The 23,045-nt window shown below is 54.0% G+C and overlaps 5 protein-coding genes across 5 annotated transcripts; 4 read left to right on the top strand and 1 right to left on the bottom strand.

Annotated features, from left to right (window-relative positions):
* Positions 1–4,593: 4,593 nt before the first annotated feature.
* On the top strand, positions 4,594–4,976 carry LTHEOB_6429 (uncharacterized protein; the record flags this gene model as incomplete). Its single annotated transcript, XM_035515684.1, has 2 exons — positions 4,594–4,639; positions 4,690–4,976. 2 exons carry the CDS (start codon positions 4,594–4,596, stop codon positions 4,974–4,976), a joined length of 333 nt encoding a protein of 110 aa, XP_035373012.1.
* Positions 4,977–5,060: 84 nt separating this feature from the next.
* Positions 5,061–8,149, bottom strand: LTHEOB_6428 (Eukaryotic translation initiation factor subunit eIF-4F; the record flags this gene model as incomplete). Its single annotated transcript, XM_035515683.1, has 4 exons — positions 5,061–5,065; positions 5,380–7,196; positions 7,247–7,601; positions 7,972–8,149. 4 exons carry the CDS (start codon positions 8,147–8,149, stop codon positions 5,061–5,063), a joined length of 2,355 nt encoding a protein of 784 aa, XP_035373011.1.
* Positions 8,150–10,720: 2,571 nt separating this feature from the next.
* On the top strand, positions 10,721–11,442 carry LTHEOB_6427 (uncharacterized protein; the record flags this gene model as incomplete). The annotated part of the gene is made up of 2 exons (XM_035515682.1): positions 10,721–10,793; positions 10,877–11,442. The coding sequence occupies 2 exons, from the start codon at positions 10,721–10,723 to the stop codon at positions 11,440–11,442; spliced, it is 639 nt and encodes a 212-aa protein (XP_035373010.1).
* Positions 11,443–12,873: 1,431 nt separating this feature from the next.
* Positions 12,874–17,376, top strand: LTHEOB_6426 (Ankyrin repeat protein; the record flags this gene model as incomplete). Its single annotated transcript, XM_035515681.1, has 6 exons — positions 12,874–13,295; positions 13,347–13,569; positions 13,623–13,682; positions 13,732–14,025; positions 14,083–14,276; positions 14,490–17,376. 6 exons carry the CDS (start codon positions 12,874–12,876, stop codon positions 17,374–17,376), a joined length of 4,080 nt encoding a protein of 1,359 aa, XP_035373009.1.
* A 3,908-nt stretch (positions 17,377–21,284) lies between these two features.
* LTHEOB_6425 (Cation-transporting ATPase 4) lies at positions 21,285–21,848 on the top strand (the record flags this gene model as incomplete). Its single annotated transcript, XM_035515680.1, has 1 exon — positions 21,285–21,848. The coding sequence occupies one exon, from the start codon at positions 21,285–21,287 to the stop codon at positions 21,846–21,848; it is 564 nt and encodes a 187-aa protein (XP_035373008.1).
* Positions 21,849–23,045: the final 1,197 nt, after the last annotated feature.

The following is a 23,045-nucleotide window of genomic DNA, read 5'->3' as shown; positions in this document are numbered from 1 at the left end:
CTGGGGGCGGCAGTCTTCTGACGGAGGAGAGCGGTCGAGGCTGTATCGTGCGCGACGCCGACGTCGTTTACGTCCATGCTGCGGTGCTGCCTTTTGCGGATAGGTGAGACATCGCCCGCGGAGGCCTACTTGGTGCGTTTACGAGCGGATGAAGTGTCGATCTCGGGAAACGTCGAAGTCGGACAAGGGTAGCTGAGCTGCACGGCCGGGGCCAGCTATTGTCGCCGTAAATTCGGGTGCTTTGAAGAAAAGCGAGGCCTTTACTCTGCGTGAGAAATTTGTTTCCGACTGTTCCCTGATGTTACGTCTCATTGCAGGTGGCGCTTGTGACAGAATCCTGGTAGCGTACAGCAACCAGGTCTCTTGCCGCGTTTTATTGTACCGCTGCGGTACGGATGAAGGGGCTGTGTCTTGCAGTGCCTAAGGTCCAGGCGGGGCCCTCTTCCATCTTGCTCCAGGGAGGATGAGCCGGCAGAGAGTGCCTACGGAATTGTGGTGCCCACCTTCCTTCTGCTTGAATGTCTCATGCAAGCCTGTCTCTTCTTTATCCTCTGATAGCGCTTGATGCACATGGTGACGAGGCAGATAAAGACTTGGCACGAAAAAAAAAAACCAGAGTATGACGCAGGTTGCGATTAAGATGAAGGTGGAGTTAATAGCTAGACGAGCTCGGAAGAAGACAACGCCCCCGTATCCGACCAGGCATTCAGGGCAGCGCTTGCGAAATTGGCTAATGATCTCGACTTACGGTCTTTGATTGACTACAATTACCTGATATGCTACGCCGCAGGATTCCTCAGAGCCACCAAGATCACAGACAACAATCCCAAACTCCACCTCCAGCAGATTCCAACCCTAACATCGGCACAGATCCAGAAGCTGTGCAACAATATTAAGGCCCTATCAGGATCACGATAGGGTATTCCTGAATCAGAACGTCAAGGGCGCGTCAGCTTCACCAGCATGCCAACTGGATCCCTGGGTCCTTCCGCGGACTTCAAGTACCGCACCCAGTCCTGTGAGAAGATTACAGGCGACACTTTCGAGAGAGCGAGGCCGAACGAAGGACGGGTGGAACATTTAGTCGCCTAATTAGACGTCAAGAGCCTGCTTTAAACGATGCGCCAATCAAGGCCAACCCGGAGAATATGGTAGAATGAATCTCGCTATTAAAATTGGAAATGGCGGGTGATTTCGCAATTGCGGCTCAGGAACTAACGGCACAGGCATTTCCGACGTGGAAGTTTCTACCGCAAATATAGTAGTCAAGGATGGCGAATTAGTAGTACGAAGCCAGGAAAGAAAGCCCAAGGCTTTTTGCCATCATGAAGCGATGGGTAAGGAAAGTGTAGACTGAGAAGGCATACCAGAAAGGTCAGAAGGCTCAAGCGCTTCATGCGGAAGGCGTCAGATTTGGTGGAAGCTGTGGTGGAGCTGAAGCGCTTGCAGGGAGCGTGGCTGGCTTAGGCGGCGCAGTCAGCTGCAAATTAAGAACGGAATGCAAAGAGCGGCGAGATGGGTCCGCTCATGGTCATGGGCAGGATTTCGACAAGTCGGGGCTTGCAAGAGGAGCTCGTTGATGCCATCCTAATGAGGGAGATCAGGCGCAGATTGGTAATGGTAGCGGCTAGGCAGTGGAGAGGCAGCCGCAGATCTTGTGGCTGGGCATGCGAGCGTGAGTAGCGGTCGGGTGGGCCCATGCGGCCCTGCTGGCGACGCGACAGAGCGCCATTCTGAGAGTACAGGGTCACGACGCGGCTATGGGAGATGGCTTGACACTCTGGGGAGGGCGTGCATCGGGCGGGAGCTAAAGGAGGATCTCCCTTGAAGAGCGATTTCACGGGCATGAGCAGCCATGGAGTTATTCGCTGGCAGCATAGTCACATTCCCTTGTGGCTGTCAGTGAGAGACGGCAGTTACACGGCGGTGTGCCACTGCCATGACGCAATAAGGTGAGCTGCCGCTGCGCGCAAGAGCTCCGGAGCGCAGGCAACGGCGGCCATACCATTGCCACCCCTCCGCTTTCTGCCTCCCTCATCTGCTCTTCCTGAATCAGGCTTTTCCTCCACCAGCAAGCGCGCGCATCGGCATCAGCGACCCTGTCCATCGGCCTCCGCGTCTGCCACATCCTCTTCTGCGACCGCCCGCTTCCTGTCCTTCCCCCTACTTCTCTTTCTCGTCCGTCTTCGCCTCACCACCGCCGCTCGTCTCCTCAAGCGCAGCTTCGACTCTGCTCTTTCGTCCTCGTCGACGTGCTCGAGCGCTCGATTCCATGCTCGCATCAGCCAAGGCGCTGTCTCCCTCAGCGTATCAAACTTTGCGGGCAGCACGAAGCAGCTAGGACACAGAGGTAGCGTGACGTCCCCGCTCTCATAGCGTGTGCTAATACTCCCTCCAGAGCTTCCAGCCTCCGATCACTGAGCTTCACGCGACCGCACTCGCCCGCACAGCAGCAACACCACCTGTTATCCCATCGAACGGACCTCATTCAAAGCCGGCAACCACCACACCTATAACCAGACGCACGAGGCTCCTCTGACAAGCTCTTATGCTGGCGGGGCTGCCACCATCCCATCTCGCTAACGACGGAAGACGTGACACAGTTGGTTGTCCGGACGGCGGATTCAGCACAAACAGACAAACCTCACGCTTAAAGCGGCATACAAATACAGGAAGAGGTGACTGAGCCAGTGCTGGACGCTCTCCATGTACTGGAGGTGCTGATAGCTGGGGAGTGCATCAACAGCTTCCTGGATGTCAAGAAGATCTGGTGTGAGTCGGGACCACAACGAGAGTAGCGTCTCAAGTTGGTAAGCACACTCTCATGTCGCCTATGATCGAGCCTCCGCTGATTCTGAGATAATGCACCAGGCCTGACTCTGCCGCCCCTTTGAAGTTCCCTCCTCGCTGTCTTATGAGCTGTGAAGCTCTTCCGACTTATGACACACAAACCCCCCGTTGTACACACCATTTCGTACAGCACAAAGTCAGTGCGGAGCATGACGCCAGCCTTTGCTTGGATACTTTCGACAGACAAAGAGGGAGAGCTGGGCTCAGAGAAGCGCCACCACTGGAGAGCCTCCACCAATTCGGCCATGGCTCAGCGTCGCTGCTCCTTGCAGCGAATCATCTGCCCACGAGCCAGTGACAATAGTGACCGCGTCCCTTCGAGAGCAGCAGTCCTGTTGTTGTCAACCGCACCGATGGCGAACAGCATTGCACGCTGCCCTCCCAGAGTGCTTGACAGAGACTACTTCTCTTGCGGTTGGTTCGAGGAGCTGGCGAAGGTCATTCTTTGCATCAACGACATTGTACGCAACAGCCTTGATGTCGAGGATCTACCGACCGTCCGCCTCGTCAACAAGGACATGAAGGCTTGGACTGAGGGCGACGACTTTGAGTTCACGGCCAAAGCCTTCAACCCCTTGCACATGAACCGTCGGTTGTGGAACTTCGACGAGCAGCTATCCATCAATCACTCGACATACTCGACCCGGTGCTCTTGTAAGTCTCTTGAAGGATTCTATACCTTCGATCCATCAGCGCGCCCCAAAACATCGCTTGCTTCTGCAACCACTTCTGCATCCATTTGGACAAAATACTCGACCCGGCACTCCTGTAAGTCTTTTGAAGGATTCTATACCTTCGACCACAAGAAGAAATCCATCTGGATGCAAGTGTTCGCTGCTCTCGGGTCCATTCTCACGCTCTCAATCTCCGCGCCTGGCCAGCCTGACTGGCACAAGTTCGGCTCCAGGGAGGAAATTCTCGCGTCCATCATCAAGGCTTCACCTTCCATCATACCCCCGTCCACCAGCGGGGGTCACCGCCCAACACGGTCACCCTTGTTGAGTCAATGGTCACGGCTCTGCCGTGCTTTTACATGATACCGCAAGAGTTCAAGCGCGTCATAAGCGATCCCCTTCCACCAACAGAAATTACACGGTCCATCATCAACCAGAGATATACTCACCCCGGTACTCCTGGAAGTCTCTTGGAGGATTCTATACCTCCGACCCCACCAAGGGGTTCGGCTGGATGCATCTGCGTATCCGCGCTCATGGGACATTATGGCATGTACAACCACTTCCAAGTCCTGGAAATTATCCCGTTCCGGGGTATCAGCAGCTGCGTTGTTCGGCCGACAGAATTTCCTCAGACGGCTGCGAATTGACGGCGTAAACTTCTATAACATTGACTACGGCTTCCGCGCTTTCCTACTGGCGGCATGCACTCTCACGAATGACGACGACAAGCAGTCAGCCTTGTCTGTTCGCATTCCAGATCACCCGTGGTGCTCTGGGTGGGGGCCTCTTCACCCACCCACGAGGCGCGCGCGTGGAAAGCGCCGTAACGGCGCGACAAGTTTTGCCGCCCGTTGCCAGAGGGGCAGAACTGTCTGCCATGCTCAAGGTCGCCGAGACCAGGAGGTGGAGTGAGTCTCGTGGAGGATTCTATTTGTGAGGTGGATTGGGGGATTGGGGCGCTGAAGGCGCGCGGCGTCATGCCGTGCTCCTTCAGCGCCCACGCACGCACCACCGCTCCCAAGCTTTTTTTTTTCAGTTTTTTTTTTAAGAAAAAAACACCATCATCATGCCCAAGTGCTATGATCAGCACTTGATGGAGAAGAAGTGCATCTGTAAGTTTCATCTACTCACAATCAGGCGATTTGATTCTGACGCTGTTAAGTGCTCATCAAGTGCTGCGACACCAGCCTGTTCGATATGGAACACGTCTACATCACTTGCGTCTCCGAGAACAAAGACCGCCGCCACCTCGTCATCAAGAAGGGCCCCAGCGCCCCCGGCCGCACACGTTTCCAGGCTCTGAGGCTTCTCTATGTGGAGCATCGTTGCATTACATACGATCACCGCAGCACCCTCGTCAAGAAGGGCCCCAGCGCCTTTAGCGGCCTCAGAGGGCCAGTGCTGTTGGATTGTTGGTGGAAAAGCGGAAGGATGATTGGAGGTATTTAATTTTTCTTGGGCGAGGGAATGAATCAAATATAATTCGAGTGGGAGTTTCTGAAATTAATGGAATGGAGGAGAACTCGCTCTTCGTCAGTCTGCATGTGCCCTGTCACATGTGATTTCTTGTTTCTGGCACCTTGGAACGCAATGGGTTGGATGAAGGTGCGCAAGCTAATCCATATGTTATCTACAAACAATATACATACATGCGCTCTCAAGTGACTAGCTATTAGAAAACAACAAAAAACACAGCGAAAGAAAAACAAAAGCTGGTGCCATCGGCATTAACACCAACCAAAACAGCATCCGTCCTCATCTTCATCTTCACCTCCGCAGCCAAAGCAACCGCCGCCACAACAGTCCCCCTCACAGCACCCCTCTCCACAGCCACCGCAACAGTCGCACTCACAGCAATCCTCTCCACAATCCCCACAGCAACCATCGCTGTCGCCATCGCCAGCTTTCTCCTCCTCATGGCTTTCGGCTCCATGATCAACCTCAGTAGAGTCGTTGTCGACGCTATGCCCATCGTCACTATCAGACCCGGCTTGCTCTGCGGCATACACAGCAGCGCCTCCAAGTGCGGCTCCTCCGATGGCAGCTGCAGCGATTTTCGTCCCGTTGTTGTTGTTGTTGCTCGGCTCAGGGCTGTGCTGGCGCGTCTGCTCCTGCGAGTATCTCTCTCGCGGCTCGTACTGGCTTTGGTATGGTTGTCGTTGGTACTGGTCTTGCTCTTGGGTGTATTGCTGTCGCTGGTTGTAGTCGCGCTCTTGTGCGTATGGCTGTCTGTCATATGCATCTTGCTGTTGTTCGTACGAGGAGGGTTGTCGCTCGTATGGATCGTGGGCTTGTTCGTACGGCTGGCGGCGATGTGAGTCTTGTTCTCGTGGTTCGCGTTCCCACTGTCTGTGCTGCTGTGGCTGCTGCCAATCATCCTCAGGTTGCGCCTGCTGCCACTGGGCCTGTTGCCGCGGCTTCTGTGGCTCTGGCTCCCACTGGTCGTGTCTTTGCTGTTGCCACTGCTGCTTGTGCTGGATGTCGTCGTCGTCGTCCCATTGTTGCTGCCGTTGTCTTGGATCATCAAATTGTTGTTGTTGTCGGGAATCTGCCCTCTGGTCTCGTTGGTGGGGATCTTGTCCTTGATACTGCTGCTGGTGATTGTCCCACTGTTGATGTGGCTCCTGCCAGTGATTCTGATCCGCAGACTGCGATCGATACTGCTGTTGAGGGTCTTGCCACTGGTTTTGATGCGGGTAATCTTGCCACTGATGCAGCTGCGGCGGTCGCGACTGGTCGTATGGCTGGGGATCCTGCCACTGGTTCGGCTGTTGGAACTGTGAGTACTCAGGCCGTTGGGACTGCAGGTATTGCTGATCAGGTTCGTGGTGCCCGGGTTCCTGGTCGCCTTGCTCCTCGTCACTTTGCTCCTGCTGTTCGTCTTGCTGATTTTGGGATCCACCCGGAGGCCGGGGGTCTCCTTGCCCGACTTGATGAGTCGGGGGTTTCTCAGGCTCTGTCTTGCTCTCCTCTGGCTTCTTCCCATCTGCAAGCTTATGTTTCTTACCATCTTCCTCTTCTCTCCTCTTCCTCTCTGCCTCTTCCCTCTCATGTCTCTTCTCCGCAGCCTCCTCCTCATCATGCCTCTTCCTCTCGTCCGCGGCATCTCTCTTCCTCCTCCTCCTCTCCTCATCCCTCCTCTCCTGCTCACGCCTCTTCCTCTCCTTATCCTCATACCTATCAACAACCCTCTTCATCTCCGCTTCCGCCGCATGCCCCTGCTTCGCCACCGCCTTCTCCAGATGCTTGACCTGTGCCTTCAGTCCGCTGCTATCGCCTCCTCCATGATGATGCTGATGCGAGCTGGACCCGCCGCCAAACTGCATCTTCGGCGCAAACGACGACGATGAGCCGTGGTGCGCCCCGCTGCCGCCAAACTTTGGCGCAAAAGACGACCCGCCGGATGGAGACGAGTGCCCCTTTGCCTGCTGCATTGGCGGCGGCCGCGGCGCTGCCGCCGCTTGTGGCGCCTGCACTTGCGTCTTCTGCTGCTGCTGCTGCTGCTGCTGCTTCCCTGCCCCCGGCCCAGGCGCGCTGTAGTTATAATTGTTCGTAACATTCTGAACCGGCGGGCGCGTCGGCGGCGGCGGGCCAGCGGCGGTGGTGCTGCTGGCAGGCGGAGGACGTCTGGGTGGAGCGGCGGCAGCGGCGGTGGCGGCAGCGGCATGGCTGTTGTTGTGCGGCGGGGTATGCCGGCTACTAGACGCTGCTGCGCCTACCGGCACTCTCGGAGGTATAGCAGCAGGGCGGTCGGCTCGCGGGGGCGTTGGGCCGGCAGCGTTTGGTGCTGTAGTCGGGGCGCCTCCCGGCGGGCGTGGTGCGACGGCAGCGGCGGCGCCATGAGGGTCGGTGGCGCCGGGGGGACGCGGACGCAGTTGGCCGGCTGAGGCGGTTTGCCGGAGGCTCGGGGGGTGTTGTTGTTGTTGTTGTTGTTGTTGTTGTTGTTGTTGTTGTTGTTGTTGTTGTTGCTGCGGGCGCAGGGCGGCTGCTGCTCCGCCAGGTTGGAGTCCGGCGGGCAGTGGGCCGCTCCCAGGTTGAGCCTGACGCTGGGCTCCGGGTGGGAGGAGGTGGCTGCTGGAGCCGCCGCTGTTAGGCGGGAGGCCGGCGAGGTGGCGCTGCTCGGCTAGGGCGGCACGGTCTGCTGGGCTGAGTGGGCGGGAGGCGACTGCGGTTTGGAGGTTTGAGAGGGATGGTAAGACGTTGGATGTGGTTTGGGATTTTGGCAGTGGTGGGCGGTCGGCGGCGCCGTGTTGCTGGCTGGAAGGGACGGATTGTAGGCCAGAGGGTTGTTGATTATTAGGTGCGGGCCGGAGCGCAGAGGGTAGTTGATCGTAGGCGGCAGGTTGAAGCCTCGGCGATTGTTGACCAAGTGCTGCAGCATGAAGCTTTGGGAGTGATTGTGGACGGCTAAGCGCTGGCCCTTGGAATCGTGGGGGTGGTGTACTATCAGTGTATCCTCCAAGGCCCAGCGGCGAGGGGCTATCTGAAGGCCTCTGGGTTCCAGGAAGTTGTGAACTAGCCGTGTGTGGTGGTGATTGATCGGCCGAGGCTCGCAGCCATGGGGGCAGTGGCCGCTCGGCTGCGGGCTGAAGGCCAGATGCTTGCGGCCGACCACCATTCATTTGTGCGGATGCTCGGGGGACAGCAAGATTTTGCTGGCTGGATCTGTGCATGTTCGTAGCGTACACCGGAGGATTCTGAGGCCGTGCGGGCTGTGGATTGTACGCCATTTGCTCATTTGCGCGAGGCTGCCTCTGCACTGGCCGGGGCATGGGAGGACGACGCTGCTGGTCGGATGTATAATCCATGTTAGACTAATGCAATGGGGAGGACCGTATAAAGTGATCCGGCTAATGAATCAACAATTGAGGGATTATTTAAAGATCGAATGCAAGGCCACAAAATTCAAAAGAAAGAGGTTGGTCCTGAAGCAACTTTATACACTTGAATTTTTATTCTACGGATTGGAGGCTGTACTGGTGTTCCGGCCCCTAGCTTCAGCGCAACGTTCTTCTGCACTGCCGTTCGCACCCCTGTTACAGCCACAAGCCCAGAACGATCAGACGCGGCTTACTCCGCAATCCTTCCACGCCCCCACTCCCAAAGAGCCAGAACACATGCCGAAAAAGATCGAGTGCAGTGGTGATAGCTTGGCAGGTGTGCTTGAAGATGCTGCTGCGCACCATTCTGATGCCTCTTTATGACTGCATGCATCATGTCGGCGTTCGTGGCCATGCTTGCGTAATGTTGGTCGTCGCGGCCATGCTTCCCAATTCTTGACCCCTGTGACTACCTTTCTTCCACTATGGGAGATCTGGATCAGCACCAGGCTTACGGGCTTGCTTGCGCAGCAAATAGATACGAGTTGAGCCGTATGATCGACGGGCTGCTGCATTTTTATCTTCACTTTCATTTGGTCCCTGCTCATCCACTGACTAATTGCCGCGCGGAAGGCTGAGAGGCCGCCCGGTTCGCACACCGCCGAGCGCTGCCCCATCGCATTTTGTTTTGATCCTACTGGCTTCGAGATAAGATTATGTCTGAGCTTGAGACCAGAGATCGAAGCTGAGAGCCACAGCGGCCTGACGTGGTCGTAATTCACCTGCACCGCCAGCGCGTATGTCAGATGGCCGATTGGAAGGCTAACGGCGCCAAAACGCTGCAGCATGATATGCTCGATAGCCGCGATAATTCGATAGGAAAGGCTACCTGCATTGGAGTACCTGAGAGATTACAGGAACGGGCTTTCTCTGTAGCGTAAGCGAAACTTCCCTACGGACAGTGGTCCCGCAGTCCGGACTACTGCCCCCGTCTATTCTGAAATGCTTTCTGCATACTCCTGCTTCTACATTGCCTTGATGTCTCATCGCTTCTTCCTTAGCTCTTAGCTGAACCGCTCCTTCCCCCCAATTCACCCCAACAGGGGCATTACAAGGCTCGGAAAACACTCCGCCACGCGTTACGTAGCGGCTATCAATAATTTCACACGCAAGTACCGTGCACCTATCATGATCGTATGGGTGCAGTGATCAGGATCATGACTGGTCGTTTGATATGCAGGTAGCCGCCGATCCGCTAACCCGAATTGGCGCCTTGATTCGTCCAATAAATTGGAGATTTGGGACCGATAGACACGGCAAACATTTCACCGCCACATTAGTCTCGCCATCAGCGCGTATTTGATCTTATCGAAAGACAGGAGAGGTAGCGCCCAGCTGCATGAGGAGTGGTAGACTGCTCAAGCAGTCTTTACACCGAGCTGAGGGCCCCAACGTGGCCCGGAGCAGGGATCGGAAGCGGGAAAATGCGGGGCTTGGTCCAGAACAGGACTCAGATGCAGGCTTGAACCAGCGAATCACGTCTTAACACTTGAGCCTCATGGCCAGAAATGGGTCGGAGCTGACCACCATGGATTCTTCATGCCTTCATGCTTACCAAACACGCATGCAACGCTTTTTGCTTCAGCCTCATGGCTGACGGCCACATACTATCGAGTGCAGCAATTTTGGTACATGCCTAGCCGCTCAGCCTCGTTCTGACCATCGAAATTACTCTACTCACCTGCGCCTCTGGCGACTAACATCATGCAGAATTTCTCATGTAGCATTCCAGCTAATAATATCTCATGATTGATTAGGGGCTGAGACTGAGGGTTGGGACTGGAGTTTTCATGTGAATTTTTGTGGTACGATATCGTGGGGAACGGCGCTTGGAAGGTGCAACCGCGCAGAGTGACTGGATAGGATGGCTTCAATCAGCGGTATTGGCCCTCTATATATTGCTCCATGTTGGAAATCTCCAAGGAAGAATTTGAATTGACGAGAACGATCGCTTTTGCTCCCAGACATCTGCTTTGCATTCGTTAATCTTCACTCTTTCCTCTTCGCTTCACGAGACACCCAACTTTCCCCCTTCTACTATCTTCGCTCTTCTAGCTAAGATGGCGTTTCCATACCGTGGCATTAACAACAAGAAGACGAGAAAGACACCTAAAGCCGCCTATAGTAAACCGGGAAAATTCCCAAAGAAGAAGGCCTCTCCCAGGCACATTCTTGGTGTGCTAGCCGCCTTGTTCTGGCTCGCGGCGCTCTTCCTTGGTGGTCAGTACTCACCGCATCCCAGCCCATCCATGGACACAAGTGCAAACTGATGAGAGAACAGCCTTCACCCTCGTCGGCTGCATCTCGCCGAGCATGGAGAAACTCTACGTCGCCGACCTCGGCACGAACGACACATACGCCGTCAACCTCCGCGTCGGATTCTTCGGTAAGCCCGCCCCTCCGACCCACCACCACCACCACCACCACCACCACCACACCGACCCACACACTAACCCTCCCTCACCCAAGGCGGCTGCCTCTCCATGACCAACACCACCTCCGGCCCCAGCATCAGCGACGGCAGCGGCGCGACCGCGCACACGCAATGCGTCACAAACATGCGCATCAAAGACAACAACGACCTGGGCGACCAGCTCCTGGACGACTGGCCCATCACCTCCGCCGCCTCCGCCTCACTCCGCTCCTCCCTCAACCAAACCCTCGGCCTCGCGCGCCACCTGCAGACCGACGTCTTCCCGGCGTCGCCGCCGACCACGCACGTCGTCTTCCTGCTCATCAGCGGCATCCTGCTGTTCGCGCTGTCGACGAACCAGTCCAGCAAGCGCGGGTACAAGATGCTGCTGGTGGCGGGCGTGCTGATGGGCGCGTTTGCGCTGGCGCTGGGGTACTTGGCGAGTATGGGGGCGTTGCGGGCGCTGAATGCGCTGGTGGATGGCGATTGGGAGGTTGAGCGGAAGGGGGTGGGGGCCGAGGGCGTGACGGTGCAGAGGGCGGGGAGGCTGTGGTATATGCAGTTGGCGCAGCTGGTGCTTGTGTCGGCGTTTTATGTTTTTATGGGGATGATGTTTGTGTGAGCGGAGAGGGGTGGATGGGGGTGGTACACTCTGGTGACGCTCGTTTGGTGATGGAGGGCTGTGTGGGTTAGGAAGGGGGTTGGCAAGGCAAATTGTTTATGGAGGGTGTGTGGGCTTCGATTGGGGGGATTCTTTGCTGTGTATTGTTTATCTTCTTGTCAGTCGCTACCTATACTTGCTTTATCTAAGCAGTCAGATCTAATGTTACTCTATCTTACACTATCATCACTCCTCGACCATCCGCCAAACACTGGTGATAAAATGGGTTATTTACTTTATTCCTACCAGAAGGGGCCATAAAAAGTTTCTCTTTTCAACCTCTGTTCGGCGTTCTGATACTCATTGAAAACAGCATTACACCCACTACCTAGGCCGGTACGTTCTATTGGTGAATGTCTCCTGCTCATGTACATCTGGATATTAGCTAAAAATACCCCCAAACGAGGAATGTAATGTCCTGTGGAGGGTCAAGCTCTCCCGTCCCCCAAAATGCTACCGACTTCGAACCTCACATCCTTACCTCATATATCAGTCGACCATCTTTCTTCAGGCCAATTCGCCCGATCTGAGGCACTATGGCGCCGTAGTGCAAGATCCGACTAGGTGTTAATTTTGGGCGTGATCGGTATGTTAAACACTATTTCGAATAAACCTGACAGCTATGATGGCCAATTGGAGAATAAACATATCCAACATGTCCAATATATGCCGCCATGGCTCCTCAAGCTTATCCTTCACGAAAACTGTGAGTGTATCGGCATGGCCGAGTGCTAGATTGGGATAGCAAGTAAGCATGCAGAGACACCAGGCTGATGAAGCATTCCATGCGTGATCCTTCGGATGGCCAAGAAAAAAGCATTCGTCATCCCCGGTGATCTGATTCACGGTGTTCTGGTCCATCTTTCGAGCGGATATGTCCATAGGTTGTTGATTAACCGGGCCGGCGGAATGGCACGACTCGGGCGACACACGGCCGATGGCTTATATCATCAAAATAGCCGTCACTGCCACACTGCGTGCATATGCACGTGAGACGGCTTCATCCGTGAAGAGACAGCAGGCGTCGCTGCCTGGATATTTCTGGCCCCGGTAAGCGAGCCACTTGACATGCAGCCCACCACACCGTCCAGGATCTGCATGCGACCATTCCTTATCGTACGCGAATCCTGAAAATTGCACATCACAGGCTTCGCCTCAAGGCTGAAATGCATTTGCTACTCAATATTCCTAAGAATATCAATGGCTGGCTTGGCGGAGTAAGACGTGGATGGGGCCAAAAATCGGAGTAGCTGAGCAATACCGACCTTCAGCTTGCTCAACCTCAATTTGAGTTAAATAGGGGATTATTCGACAATGAACTGCCAATTCAATCAAACCTCTTATCTCAAATTAACAACCAAACTTGCCTCGTTGTGAGACTCCTTGTTTACCATGGCTCTTACCCTCTCCTCAGCTACAGCTGCATCGCAAGCAGTTACCGCTGCACCAAATACAGACACAGCTACATGGAACGCTGCTCCAGCAGAGGTTAAACCACGCCCGGCAAAGAAACGAGTCTTTCGGGCCGACGACATACCCTTCGAGTGGAACAAACAAATCTTTAGTGATCAACTCCAGGAACGGTTCTCAGGCCACAAGCTCCGCGTCGACTCATTCTACACACATCCAACAGGTGAAACAAATACTGCTTTGGTCACCTTCTACTCTCCTATCGCGAGATCACTGCCGTCTGATGACGAACCGAATCGTCGTGATTGGGTTGAGCTCGGCAACGACGACCAAATCGCCCTCGGCCCTTGTCATGGACTGACGACTCTATTTCAGCCTCAAGATGGACAGTCACCAAGGGTTGAGTACGTATTCATACCGACGTCACATTCCAGATTAGCTAACCGAATATCCAGTGTTGTTTTCGTTCACGGACTGGGCGGTCATCCGATCGGGTCATGGATGGCGGCCAATGGCAAATTTTGGCCCCGCGACTTTCTTGGAAGCGACCTTGAGGGTGCTCGAGTCTTGTCATTTGGTTACGAGGCGAAGTTGAATAAAGACACCTCAACATCCCAGCTTTCCGACTTCGGACGGCAACTTATTGGCGAGCTTCCGGAGTTTCGATCAAGTGCAGAGGTATGATTGTAAGGATGTGCCACAAACTGATGATATGCTTACATGATGTAAAGGACCAAGAACGCCCATTGTTCTTTGTTGGTCATAGCTACGGCGGCACTGTCATAAGCTGGGTATGTTGTGACGACTCTTGTATAAGCAACTACGTACTGACCTCCATAGGTTTTGAATGAGCTGTCTTCCAAGAAAGATGGTAAACCTTCAGACGGTGATCTCTTGAGGGCTATCCGATGCGCCACATTTTTCGGAACTCCTCACTCAGGAATGAGCGTTGAACCTCTTGAGATTTTCACTCGCGCGTCGAAACGACAGAACAGCAGTATGATCCGGACTCTGGGAGATCTGAAACCCAACTCAGAGCTCCTAAAAGTCCTGCATGACCACTTGCGCCGTCTCTCTACAACTACTAAGATTCGCGTAATCTCGTGTGTGGAACAGAAACTTACTCTCGTGCCCGTATGTAACACACGTAGTGCCCGACTGGAATACGACAGTACGAGCTGACTTGACTAGAAAATCAATGACGAGGATGAAGACAAATTTTACCAACCCGTCGATCTGAATGCAGCGCGGACCTACGCCCAGACGGAAGACGATTTCATTCCTATTCATGCGGATCACCGAGAGATGGCTAGGTTCGACCGTAAAGCAGATCCAAACTACCGACAAGTCCTTCGGCAGCTGAGACAGGCTCTGGAAGAGTGCAGGTCAGTCAGCTCCGCTTGAACGAGATGATAAAAAGCCCAGGCTGACTGAGAAGTAAGACAGACTAGCATAATACGGACACTCGCTGAAGACCAAAGGCGAAGTCTATGGGCTTCGCTGGTAAATGCAACCCCCGAGCTCGAAGACCATCAAGCGACAATCAAAAATGCTCATGACTCAACATGTGAATGGATTCTGCAGTATACTGAATACAGAAATTTTATCGACACGTCGAGAAACACGAAAGAAGATGATCCTATTCTATGGATCAAGGGAAACACAGGGAGTGGGAAATCTACAATCATGAAATACGCCGTTACACACTTACAAGCGAACAATCGCCTCGCCATCTCCTTCTTCTTCAGTAACAGAGGATCGAAAGCTCAAAATTCAGTCAAGAGCATGTACCACTCTTTACTTCTGCAGGTGCTACAAGCAGCCGAGAGTGTCCCGAGCGAAATACCTGTGCTGGAGCAATGGAAACGGGAGCCAAACTTGACATGGCAGACACCGGCACTAAGGGAGCTCCTAGAGGCCGTGATGCCCCGTCTTGGCCGTCCGGTACTTTGTTTCATTGACGCACTAGACGAGTGCGAAGTCGTCCAAGAGGTGGAAGCCTTTTGCCGTCGGATGGCGCAGATAGGCGCGAAGAAAGGGACCATCTTCAGGGCATGTTTCTCCAGCAGACACGACACTAAGCCCTCCACTCAGCAACAGCGGACGCTGATCCTCGAGGAGCAAGAAGGTCACAAGCGGGACATTCTCACCTACATCGAACACAACCTTCCGATTGGCCAAAGCGAGTCTGCGCGGCGCATCTGCAAAAGCCTGCAGCAGAAAGCCTCTGGCGTCTTTCTCTGGGCCGTCGTTGCCGTCGAGGCTCTCCGCAAGGAGCTGGCCTACGGCCGTCCACCCATGCTTCAACAGCGCCTCGACGAGATGCCGTCCGATCTCTGCGGACTGTACCAGCATGTCCTGACGCGGGACAGCAACGACCCAATGCTGCATTGCCTCCGCTTGGTGCTCTTCTCGCAAAGGCCGCCCAGTCCGATGAGCCTCTACCCTCTAGTCACGATGCTGACCGCCGGTTCGGACGCTTTGAGTATGCTGAGCGATTCGTTTGGCCAGAGAGGGTCCATCGAGGATCGGGCACGAGACTTCCTCATCGACGCATCCGCAGGGCTCGTAGAGGTCGCTGGGCCGCATGGATCGGTCGTGCGGTTCGTCCACGCGTCCGTATCGGAGTACCTCCGCAGTGATGAGGCTATCAGCCAGGTGTGGCGCGAATCGCCGGAAACCTTCCTCGGCAAAAGCCATGATGTCGTGGCGGGCTGCTTTGGCAGTCTGATTCAGAACGCGTTTGTTCCGGCACTGCGTGCTGTAGAGCACGGTGGATACCTCGGCTGGCAGGATGATGAGGCGGGCTGCTTGGAGCGAGGATCCGTCGAGCCCTACTACGACGATCAGCCCGGGCAAGGCTTCGCGGCAGACGAGCTCTTCCTCCCCCACCACGGCACCGGAGCGGCCATGCAGTACTACCACGACGCTGCTACCGACGCCAGCCACCACTCACACACTCTGCCTCCGCTGCCCCACCTACCGCCGCCCGACGACCCACTCTCAGCTGCGATCCAGTACGCCGTCGAAAACATCCTCCACCACTCCAACGCCGCCCAAAACGCCGGCATCAGCCAAGTTGCCTTCCTGCAATCCTTCCCGCTCCCCAAGTACATCAACCTGAGAAACACGCTCTTCTCCGCAGCCCCCGAGCAGCACCAGCAGCAGCAACCAGCGCCCTATGCCGCCGACACACCCCTCCTCCACGTCCTCGCCGGCGAGAACTCGCCCGCGCTTCTCAGCACCCTCTTATCCGCCTCCTCTCACACGAACGAGTTCGACCGCAAAGATCCCCACACCGGCCGCACGCCACTTGCCACTGCGGCGGCACACGGCAACGCCGACATCGTCCGGCTGCTGCTGGCGAGCGCCGCCGTCGATATCGAGGCGAGGGATGTGGATGGACGGACACCGCTCGCTCTTGCTGCTGGATGCGGGAGTACTGAGGTGGTGAGGCTGCTGCTCGAGAACGCTGTCATTGACATCGAGGCTGGAGATGCCGATGGGCGGACACCACTGGCGCTGGCGGCCTTCGGCAGAAGTGTCGAGGTCGTGCGGTTGCTTCTTACTTGCAAGGGAATCAGTGTTGACGTACAAGACAAGCTGGGCCGCACGCCGCTCTCACTGGCGGCGCAGGCCGGCGTCGTCGAAGTCGTCGATCTGCTGTTCCGGGCTGGTGCGGATCCCAGGGCGAGTGATGCGGGAGGGCGCAGTCCGCTGTCGTTTGCGGCGGAGGAAGGCTTCGTGGACGTGTGTAAGTTCTTGATCGAGACATGTCGGGTTGATAGGGCTGAGATGGATGTCCATGGCGCCGGTCCGCTCGATTACGCGGATTGGAGGAGGAGTTCGCTCGCGGCGGAAGAGCGTGGACTGGTTCCGGAGTTTGACGCCGTCATCGCGATGCTTAGCAAGGACAACTCGCAGCCGCGGCTCGTGGAGTCGTATCAGGTGGAGCCACGGCAGCAGAAGCCTGCGAAGCAGAAGTTGCTGAGATACGAAGAGCATCGTCCGCAGCCCGAGGTTAATCAGTTGCTTCTTGGTCATGGGTTGCAGCATCATGCACCTTCGTATCATCACATACCATCACACCATCAGCAGCCACATTATCAACACGTTCGTTCCCAGCCAGCGCCGCAGCACGCTATGCCTTTCCCACATGACGAAGTCTCTCATTATGAGCCACAAGTTCAGTCCACAGCCGACTGGCAATACGACACCGCATCGCCTAGCGTTTATTCACCTGCTACTACGTGTGGTGATCATGAATACGACGATGGAGACCATGGCGACACCCATGTGGAATATCATGACTATGATGATGAAGGCGGACATGAGGAGAATGGACATCATGCGTATGAAGGCGACGGATATGGACACGATGATGGCCAAGATAGTGGATATGGCGATGAGGAAGATGGTCGTACAGACGACGGATACGATGACGATGACAGTGATGACGACGCACATGGCGTTCGGCGTTATTAGCGTCAGTTATCGCTTTTACTTCTGACTCATTTTCTACAGTTGGTTCTTTCACGTACTTCAGTCATACAACTGATCAGTGATTAATAACGAAGTGAAAACGACAATATGGACTCACCAGTGGGTATATGTTACTGGAATTATGTCCATTTTCGCGTGACTCTCCATCTCGTTATGGAAGTATGCCTCAGGCCGAGAGCTTCACTGAAGTTAGTGCTGACTTTTTTTAAGCACCTGCGATTGGCCAGGTTTTCCAGCGCGTTCAAATTGGGAACAATCGCCCAACACGGGGTCTTGTGCTCCATGAGGGGGCGCCAGCGTAGTGACAGAGCGGGGAAGCTGCTGCGTACAATGCTGCCCAGTGTCGTCTCGAATGCTGGTTAGAGCGGCGATTGTGCTGGCTTCATCTGCATCTTAGGCACGAGAAGAGGTATCATCCGAATCGTAGAAATTGTCTATCACAGCAAGGCCATCGTTGTGAGTGATGCCTTCCCAAGTAGATGTGACTGACATGGTAGGATTTCTCCGATGAGAATATCAAAGGTAGCAAGTGTTCTCCGTGAGAGCTGCAGCTGCGTTGGTAAATGCCGATCTGATGCGTCTCTCGTACATACAAGGAGTCTTTCGCCTTTGAGTTGAGGATTCGTGGGTGCGGAATGCAATGATGCGGCAGGAAATGGGATGATGATGGTGATGATAAATGAGTGCCGCGGCTGCCGAAGGCATCTACGTGTGTTCCGCAGCTGGTCCGCCCAGCGGCCTCCTTCAAAGCTGGCACGTGCATTGGTGGCTCAACTTGCTGACATAACCTGTACGACTTACTTTCAATGGAGAGCTAGTCGATTTCGCCGAAAGTCCACCGTATGAGTCTTTCAGGACAGTGATATGGCTTACGCAGGGTGTCACCGCGGCCGCTGAGATTTGTACGTGGTGCATCATCTTTTCCAAAGCCTGCACTGAGATAACCGCAGCATTGGGGATTCCCCGCGTCCCGCCAAAAATACCGCATCTCTCTTTCTCTGGGATTTCCTGGCATAGAATGTCACCATCTGCGCCTATTGACCTTTCGCGGAGACTGTCTGGCTGAGAAAATCGGCGATACTCGTGTTTGGCGGGGTGATTGCATTCGCTGCGGGAAGCGCCTTGGGGTGGCTTTTTGGCGCTCGGCTGGAAATCACAGGAAGAGGATGAAGGAGCTACTAAGATTAATTGTCTACGCTAGCGTGGCAGTGTAGACTAGATACAGCTCATGAAGCTTCGTGACGGGCATTATGTGTAGGAATTGGTATTGTGTATGAATAAGGTGGGTGAAGAACCGCAAGCGAGTCGTACATGCATGTAGAGGCAGAGGCCCGCCGTTACAGATAGAGTAAGTGAACAAAGGAGAGAAGATTGGCCCAGGCCAGGAAAAGAATGAAAACGATCGGTGTCCATCATCCAGGTTGTGCATCTGATAAAAGAAAATCTAAGAGAGACACAGCTCAACATTCAAACGATCACCCGGTCTGGTCACGACTAGTGGAGAGTCGCTTCGGATTCAGGAGAATTATAAAGAAATCCTTCTACATGCACCTCGTTGCGCCCGGAACTTAGTCACTATAGCTTCGCCCCGACCCCAAATTATAGAAACCATGATCTTCAGGGTGCATTTCCACGGCTCGGCGTGGATAGGGTCCTGTTAGCGTTGCTGTTCTCCTTTACTCCCCTCAATCAACTTGAGCCGGCACGTGAAGGTATCTCTCCATTTTCTCTCAGTTTGCTGGTGTCTGTGACTATGTGAGTCAGTTGCTGACTTCGACGTGAAAGCTTTTACTGCAGCGATTAGAGCAGGGGGAGGTCCATCGTCTCGCGCATCGGCTTCACGTCGACAAGCCAATGATGCAGGACTAGCCGGATTCTAAGTACATTTCCCCACAGACGCATAGGCCGCGGTTTTCTGCGCTGGCCCCGGCGTGGCTCCTGCAGGAGGGAGGCTTCCCGTCCCGTGTCAGCCGTAGTTTTACGCTAGTAGACGCGGACAAAATATCGCGCAACACACCAACTTTGACCGGAAAGCTTGTCAATCAAGTACCTCCTTCTCTCATGTCACTGACCTTTTCTTACGCATGAGTGGACTGATAGTAATAACAGCACATGTATGGTCACTCTCGATTAGTGATGATTTTAGGGGCGTCATTGCGGTGGAGCGTGCCCAACGCCACAGTGCCAAGCTTTCCCCAAATTCGGTTGCCTCCGACCTGCATTGAGAACCCTTTCCCCTGGCTATCACGAAAGCTCTTTTTGCAACTGCCGACATGGCTAGATTGTGAGCCAAGTAAAACACAAGCCGCCCAAGAGTCGCCTACTCGAATCGCATCGTAAGAGAAATCTTACTTTGCCGTCAACGGGCCCTAATCACATATGACCCAGCGGTCTGAAGACCGATAAATCCGTTCAGATATGAGGAATGTGATTCGTGATTCTGATTTAGATTATGTCTTAAGACTTGCTGGAATGTGGCACTTCTCTACCCGTTGATCATCTGCAAAGGCTCGGAAATTTTAGCACTTACTCCAACCAACAAGATCACTGGTGAACGTGCCTCCGAGGCGAGCGGGATAACCAGCCGGATATATAAGGTTCCAGATTTGCTATACCTCTTTCAGTAAACGGGGCAGAGCTCGCATCGACGCGAACTCCATTTAAACTAGCACATGCTCTTAGCGCCGTGTCATATTATTTACTAAGGCCGGAGCTAGTTTAGATAGGAAAGATAATCTTCTTAGCAGGTAGTAGGTACTCCCGCCTTTAGCGTAGTGACGTGCATGTGCATTAGGCTCTAGTCTTGCAGATGGTTCTTGTCCCGTGGTACAGGTTCTCACTAGTGGTCCAATCGGACTTTTCGGACTGGTAGCTGAAAGTCTACGCATCCTTCGGAAGATGTATCCTCCATCTAGACCAGCCACCTCTAAGCTAGGATTCGGTTGTGCATATGCCAACATTACGTTTTGCCCCTGTATGGCTCTGCGCGTGTTGTGCACTAGATACTTATATCCGAGGTACGATGGGAAATTTCCCTGTCGACACGTCTTTATTCTTTTTTTACGCCGGTGTGCTGTCACCTATTCGGTTATGGGACTCACACCTACAGGCCCCGGTCTCACCCTGGCTCTTGTATCGATCATTCTCCTCGCTCTATCATGGGTAACCGTTATCGGGCGTCTCCTTGTCCGACGAAATATTAAGGGAATTGGAACGGATGACTGGTTTATGGTTTCTGGGCTCGTAAGCTAGCCAATCTACTTGGAGCCGTACCTGCTTTACCGCCGATATTCTAACGGACAATATAGATACTATACACTCTCGCATGCCAGGCAACTATTTCCGCTGCATATAACGGTGTCGGCACACGCGTTGAGCAGTTAAACGAGTACTATAACCGGGAAGGACGCAAGGTAGCTTAATATTTCACGTTCTATACGAGGCGAATCCTACTAATATACGCTATATATAGTGGTTTATGTTCTTCCAACTATTCTACGTCGCTAGTACCGTGCCGATTAAATGTTCTATTTGCGTTGCCTTGCTACGCATTACGACTGCTAAGAGATTTATCTGGTCTCTTTATACTATTATGTTTCTTAGCTTTATCGCTGCTCTTACCACCGATATAGCTGTACTGGCCTGGTGCAAGCCCGTTTCAGCAACCTGGGATAAGCGAAGGGGTAGCTGCGCTGACTCTAGCGTTATTACTAACGTCTCTTACTTTATTTCAACCATCTCGATTATAACCGACTTCTCCTGCGCAATCCTACCGGCTTTTATTCTTTCGAGTGTCCAGCTTCGCTTCCGTATTAAGGCCTCAGTTGCTCTTATCCTCGCGCTCGGTGTCGTGTAAGCCTAAGCCGTTCTTTGTTTTTTTTTCCCCCAGCATGAAGCACGAAAAAGGCCGATCCATTACAGGAATACAAGCTAAGAGAAATACTTCAAACAGTGCTAGTACCGCCACGCTCGTCCGCCTCCGCTACCTGTTCAGCTATAACGATCCAAGCGACTACCTCTACAACATCGCCAACATCGCCACCTGGTCTATCATCGAGTCCGGAATAGGCCTAATCGCCGGCTCGCTACCCGCGTTACGCCCGCTGCTCAAATACGTGCCCTTCCTCGGCGGCGACAGCGCCGGCTCTAGCGACCGCACAAAGTCCACCGGCGTCAAGGCATCGTCCGGCGGCCTAACCTTCCGCCGCAGCCGACACACTAGCCGACACAAGCTTGACGTGTTGAACCCCAACCCTGGCGGCGGAGGATTGACGACGTGCGAGGCAGGGAAGCGCAACTGGGAAGAGCTGAGTGATGCCGAGAGCCAGAAGTATATTCTTAAGGAGAGCCATGTGGCTGTTACCCATATGGCGGTTGCTGATATTGAGGCTGGTGAGAACGGTGGTTCGAGTCAGGAGGCTGGTTGTTTTGATAAATCAAGGTTTAATAAGTGAATAATAATATAGCGTAGGCGTTTTTTATTGAATAGATTTAATGTTTTCACTTCATCGCCAAGGTACGAGTCTGCACAAGATACGGCGAGTACAGAAAAATGCTCTGGTGTGATCATATCCATCTGACAGGGCGCGGTACTCTCGCACTTCCTACGGGGTCGGCCAGGCTTTAAGATATATGGATTGGATTGGATTGGTCTATTCAGGCTACGATATCTTCTGCTGAGACATAGGAGCCATCCGTACTTTGCCGCGTTATTCATCCGTTGTTACCTTGCCTTACTTCTCAGCCCACCTCCGTTTAGTGATCGTGCGGCGGCTGTACCGCCCCACCAGTTCTATCCTGGCTGGACAGCCGTGCAGTCGATTTCAGGAACTGAATCACCGCCTTGACTACCCGCAAATCCGGCTTCTTCCATCGCTCATTTGGCCCATCGACCGGTTGCCCAGTCCGCCAGTCCTGTCTCCTACTCCACCCTCCAAGCATGTATGAAACGGCTCCCTACATATATCCTGGAATGAGAAATTTGAAGCAAGGGTGGATTTCACAAAGCATACACCGAAAGCCCAGCAACCACTTGTCCGCCCCCCACGGAAGGGAGCTTGCCAGGATATTCCGTACCTCCCAACCCTCCGCTTGAAGCCCAGGGCCTCAATAAACCTAATAATAAGAGCTCGCCAATTCCCAGCAAATATGCTGTTTCCGGGGCTCATAAATTACAATCCGCCTCTTCAGTTGCTTCTCGGATGCGACCTACATTACATGATTTCCGCACGAGTGTGAACGCAGAGTAAGGAACAGGGAGCATCATAGATCCATTGAGAAAACCCACAACATTTCTGTCTCGCAGAGTTGCCACGGTAGATGCCGGGAAGTGCGTTTCGTGGTTTTCGCTTCCGCCGGACGATCACTCGGTCGGAATTTTGGAGAGAACGTCGGAATCAATCAACCACGTCAGTGTGGACGATCGTAGTGGCACCGATGAAGGAGTCACACGACCGGCATTCTGCGTGAAGTCTAGTCTTGTAACGGAGCAATGCGTTTCAATAGCATATGGGAATCGTGAGAAGGTCGAAAACGTCATGTAAACCAAGGAGACACAAGATACGGGGAGTGGAAAAAGTATACAAAGAGTAGATGAAAACAAAAATCGTTCCACCACGTATGCACTGCCTAGAACCTTCCCGAATGGATAG

Source organism: Lasiodiplodia theobromae (assembly GCF_012971845.1).
Source record: "Lasiodiplodia theobromae strain AM2As chromosome Unknown scaffold_18, whole genome shotgun sequence".
NCBI lineage: Eukaryota > Fungi > Ascomycota > Dothideomycetes > Botryosphaeriales > Botryosphaeriaceae > Lasiodiplodia > Lasiodiplodia theobromae.
The sequence above is the reverse complement of the archived record's forward strand: the minus strand, read 5'-3'. Positions and strand labels throughout refer to the sequence as shown.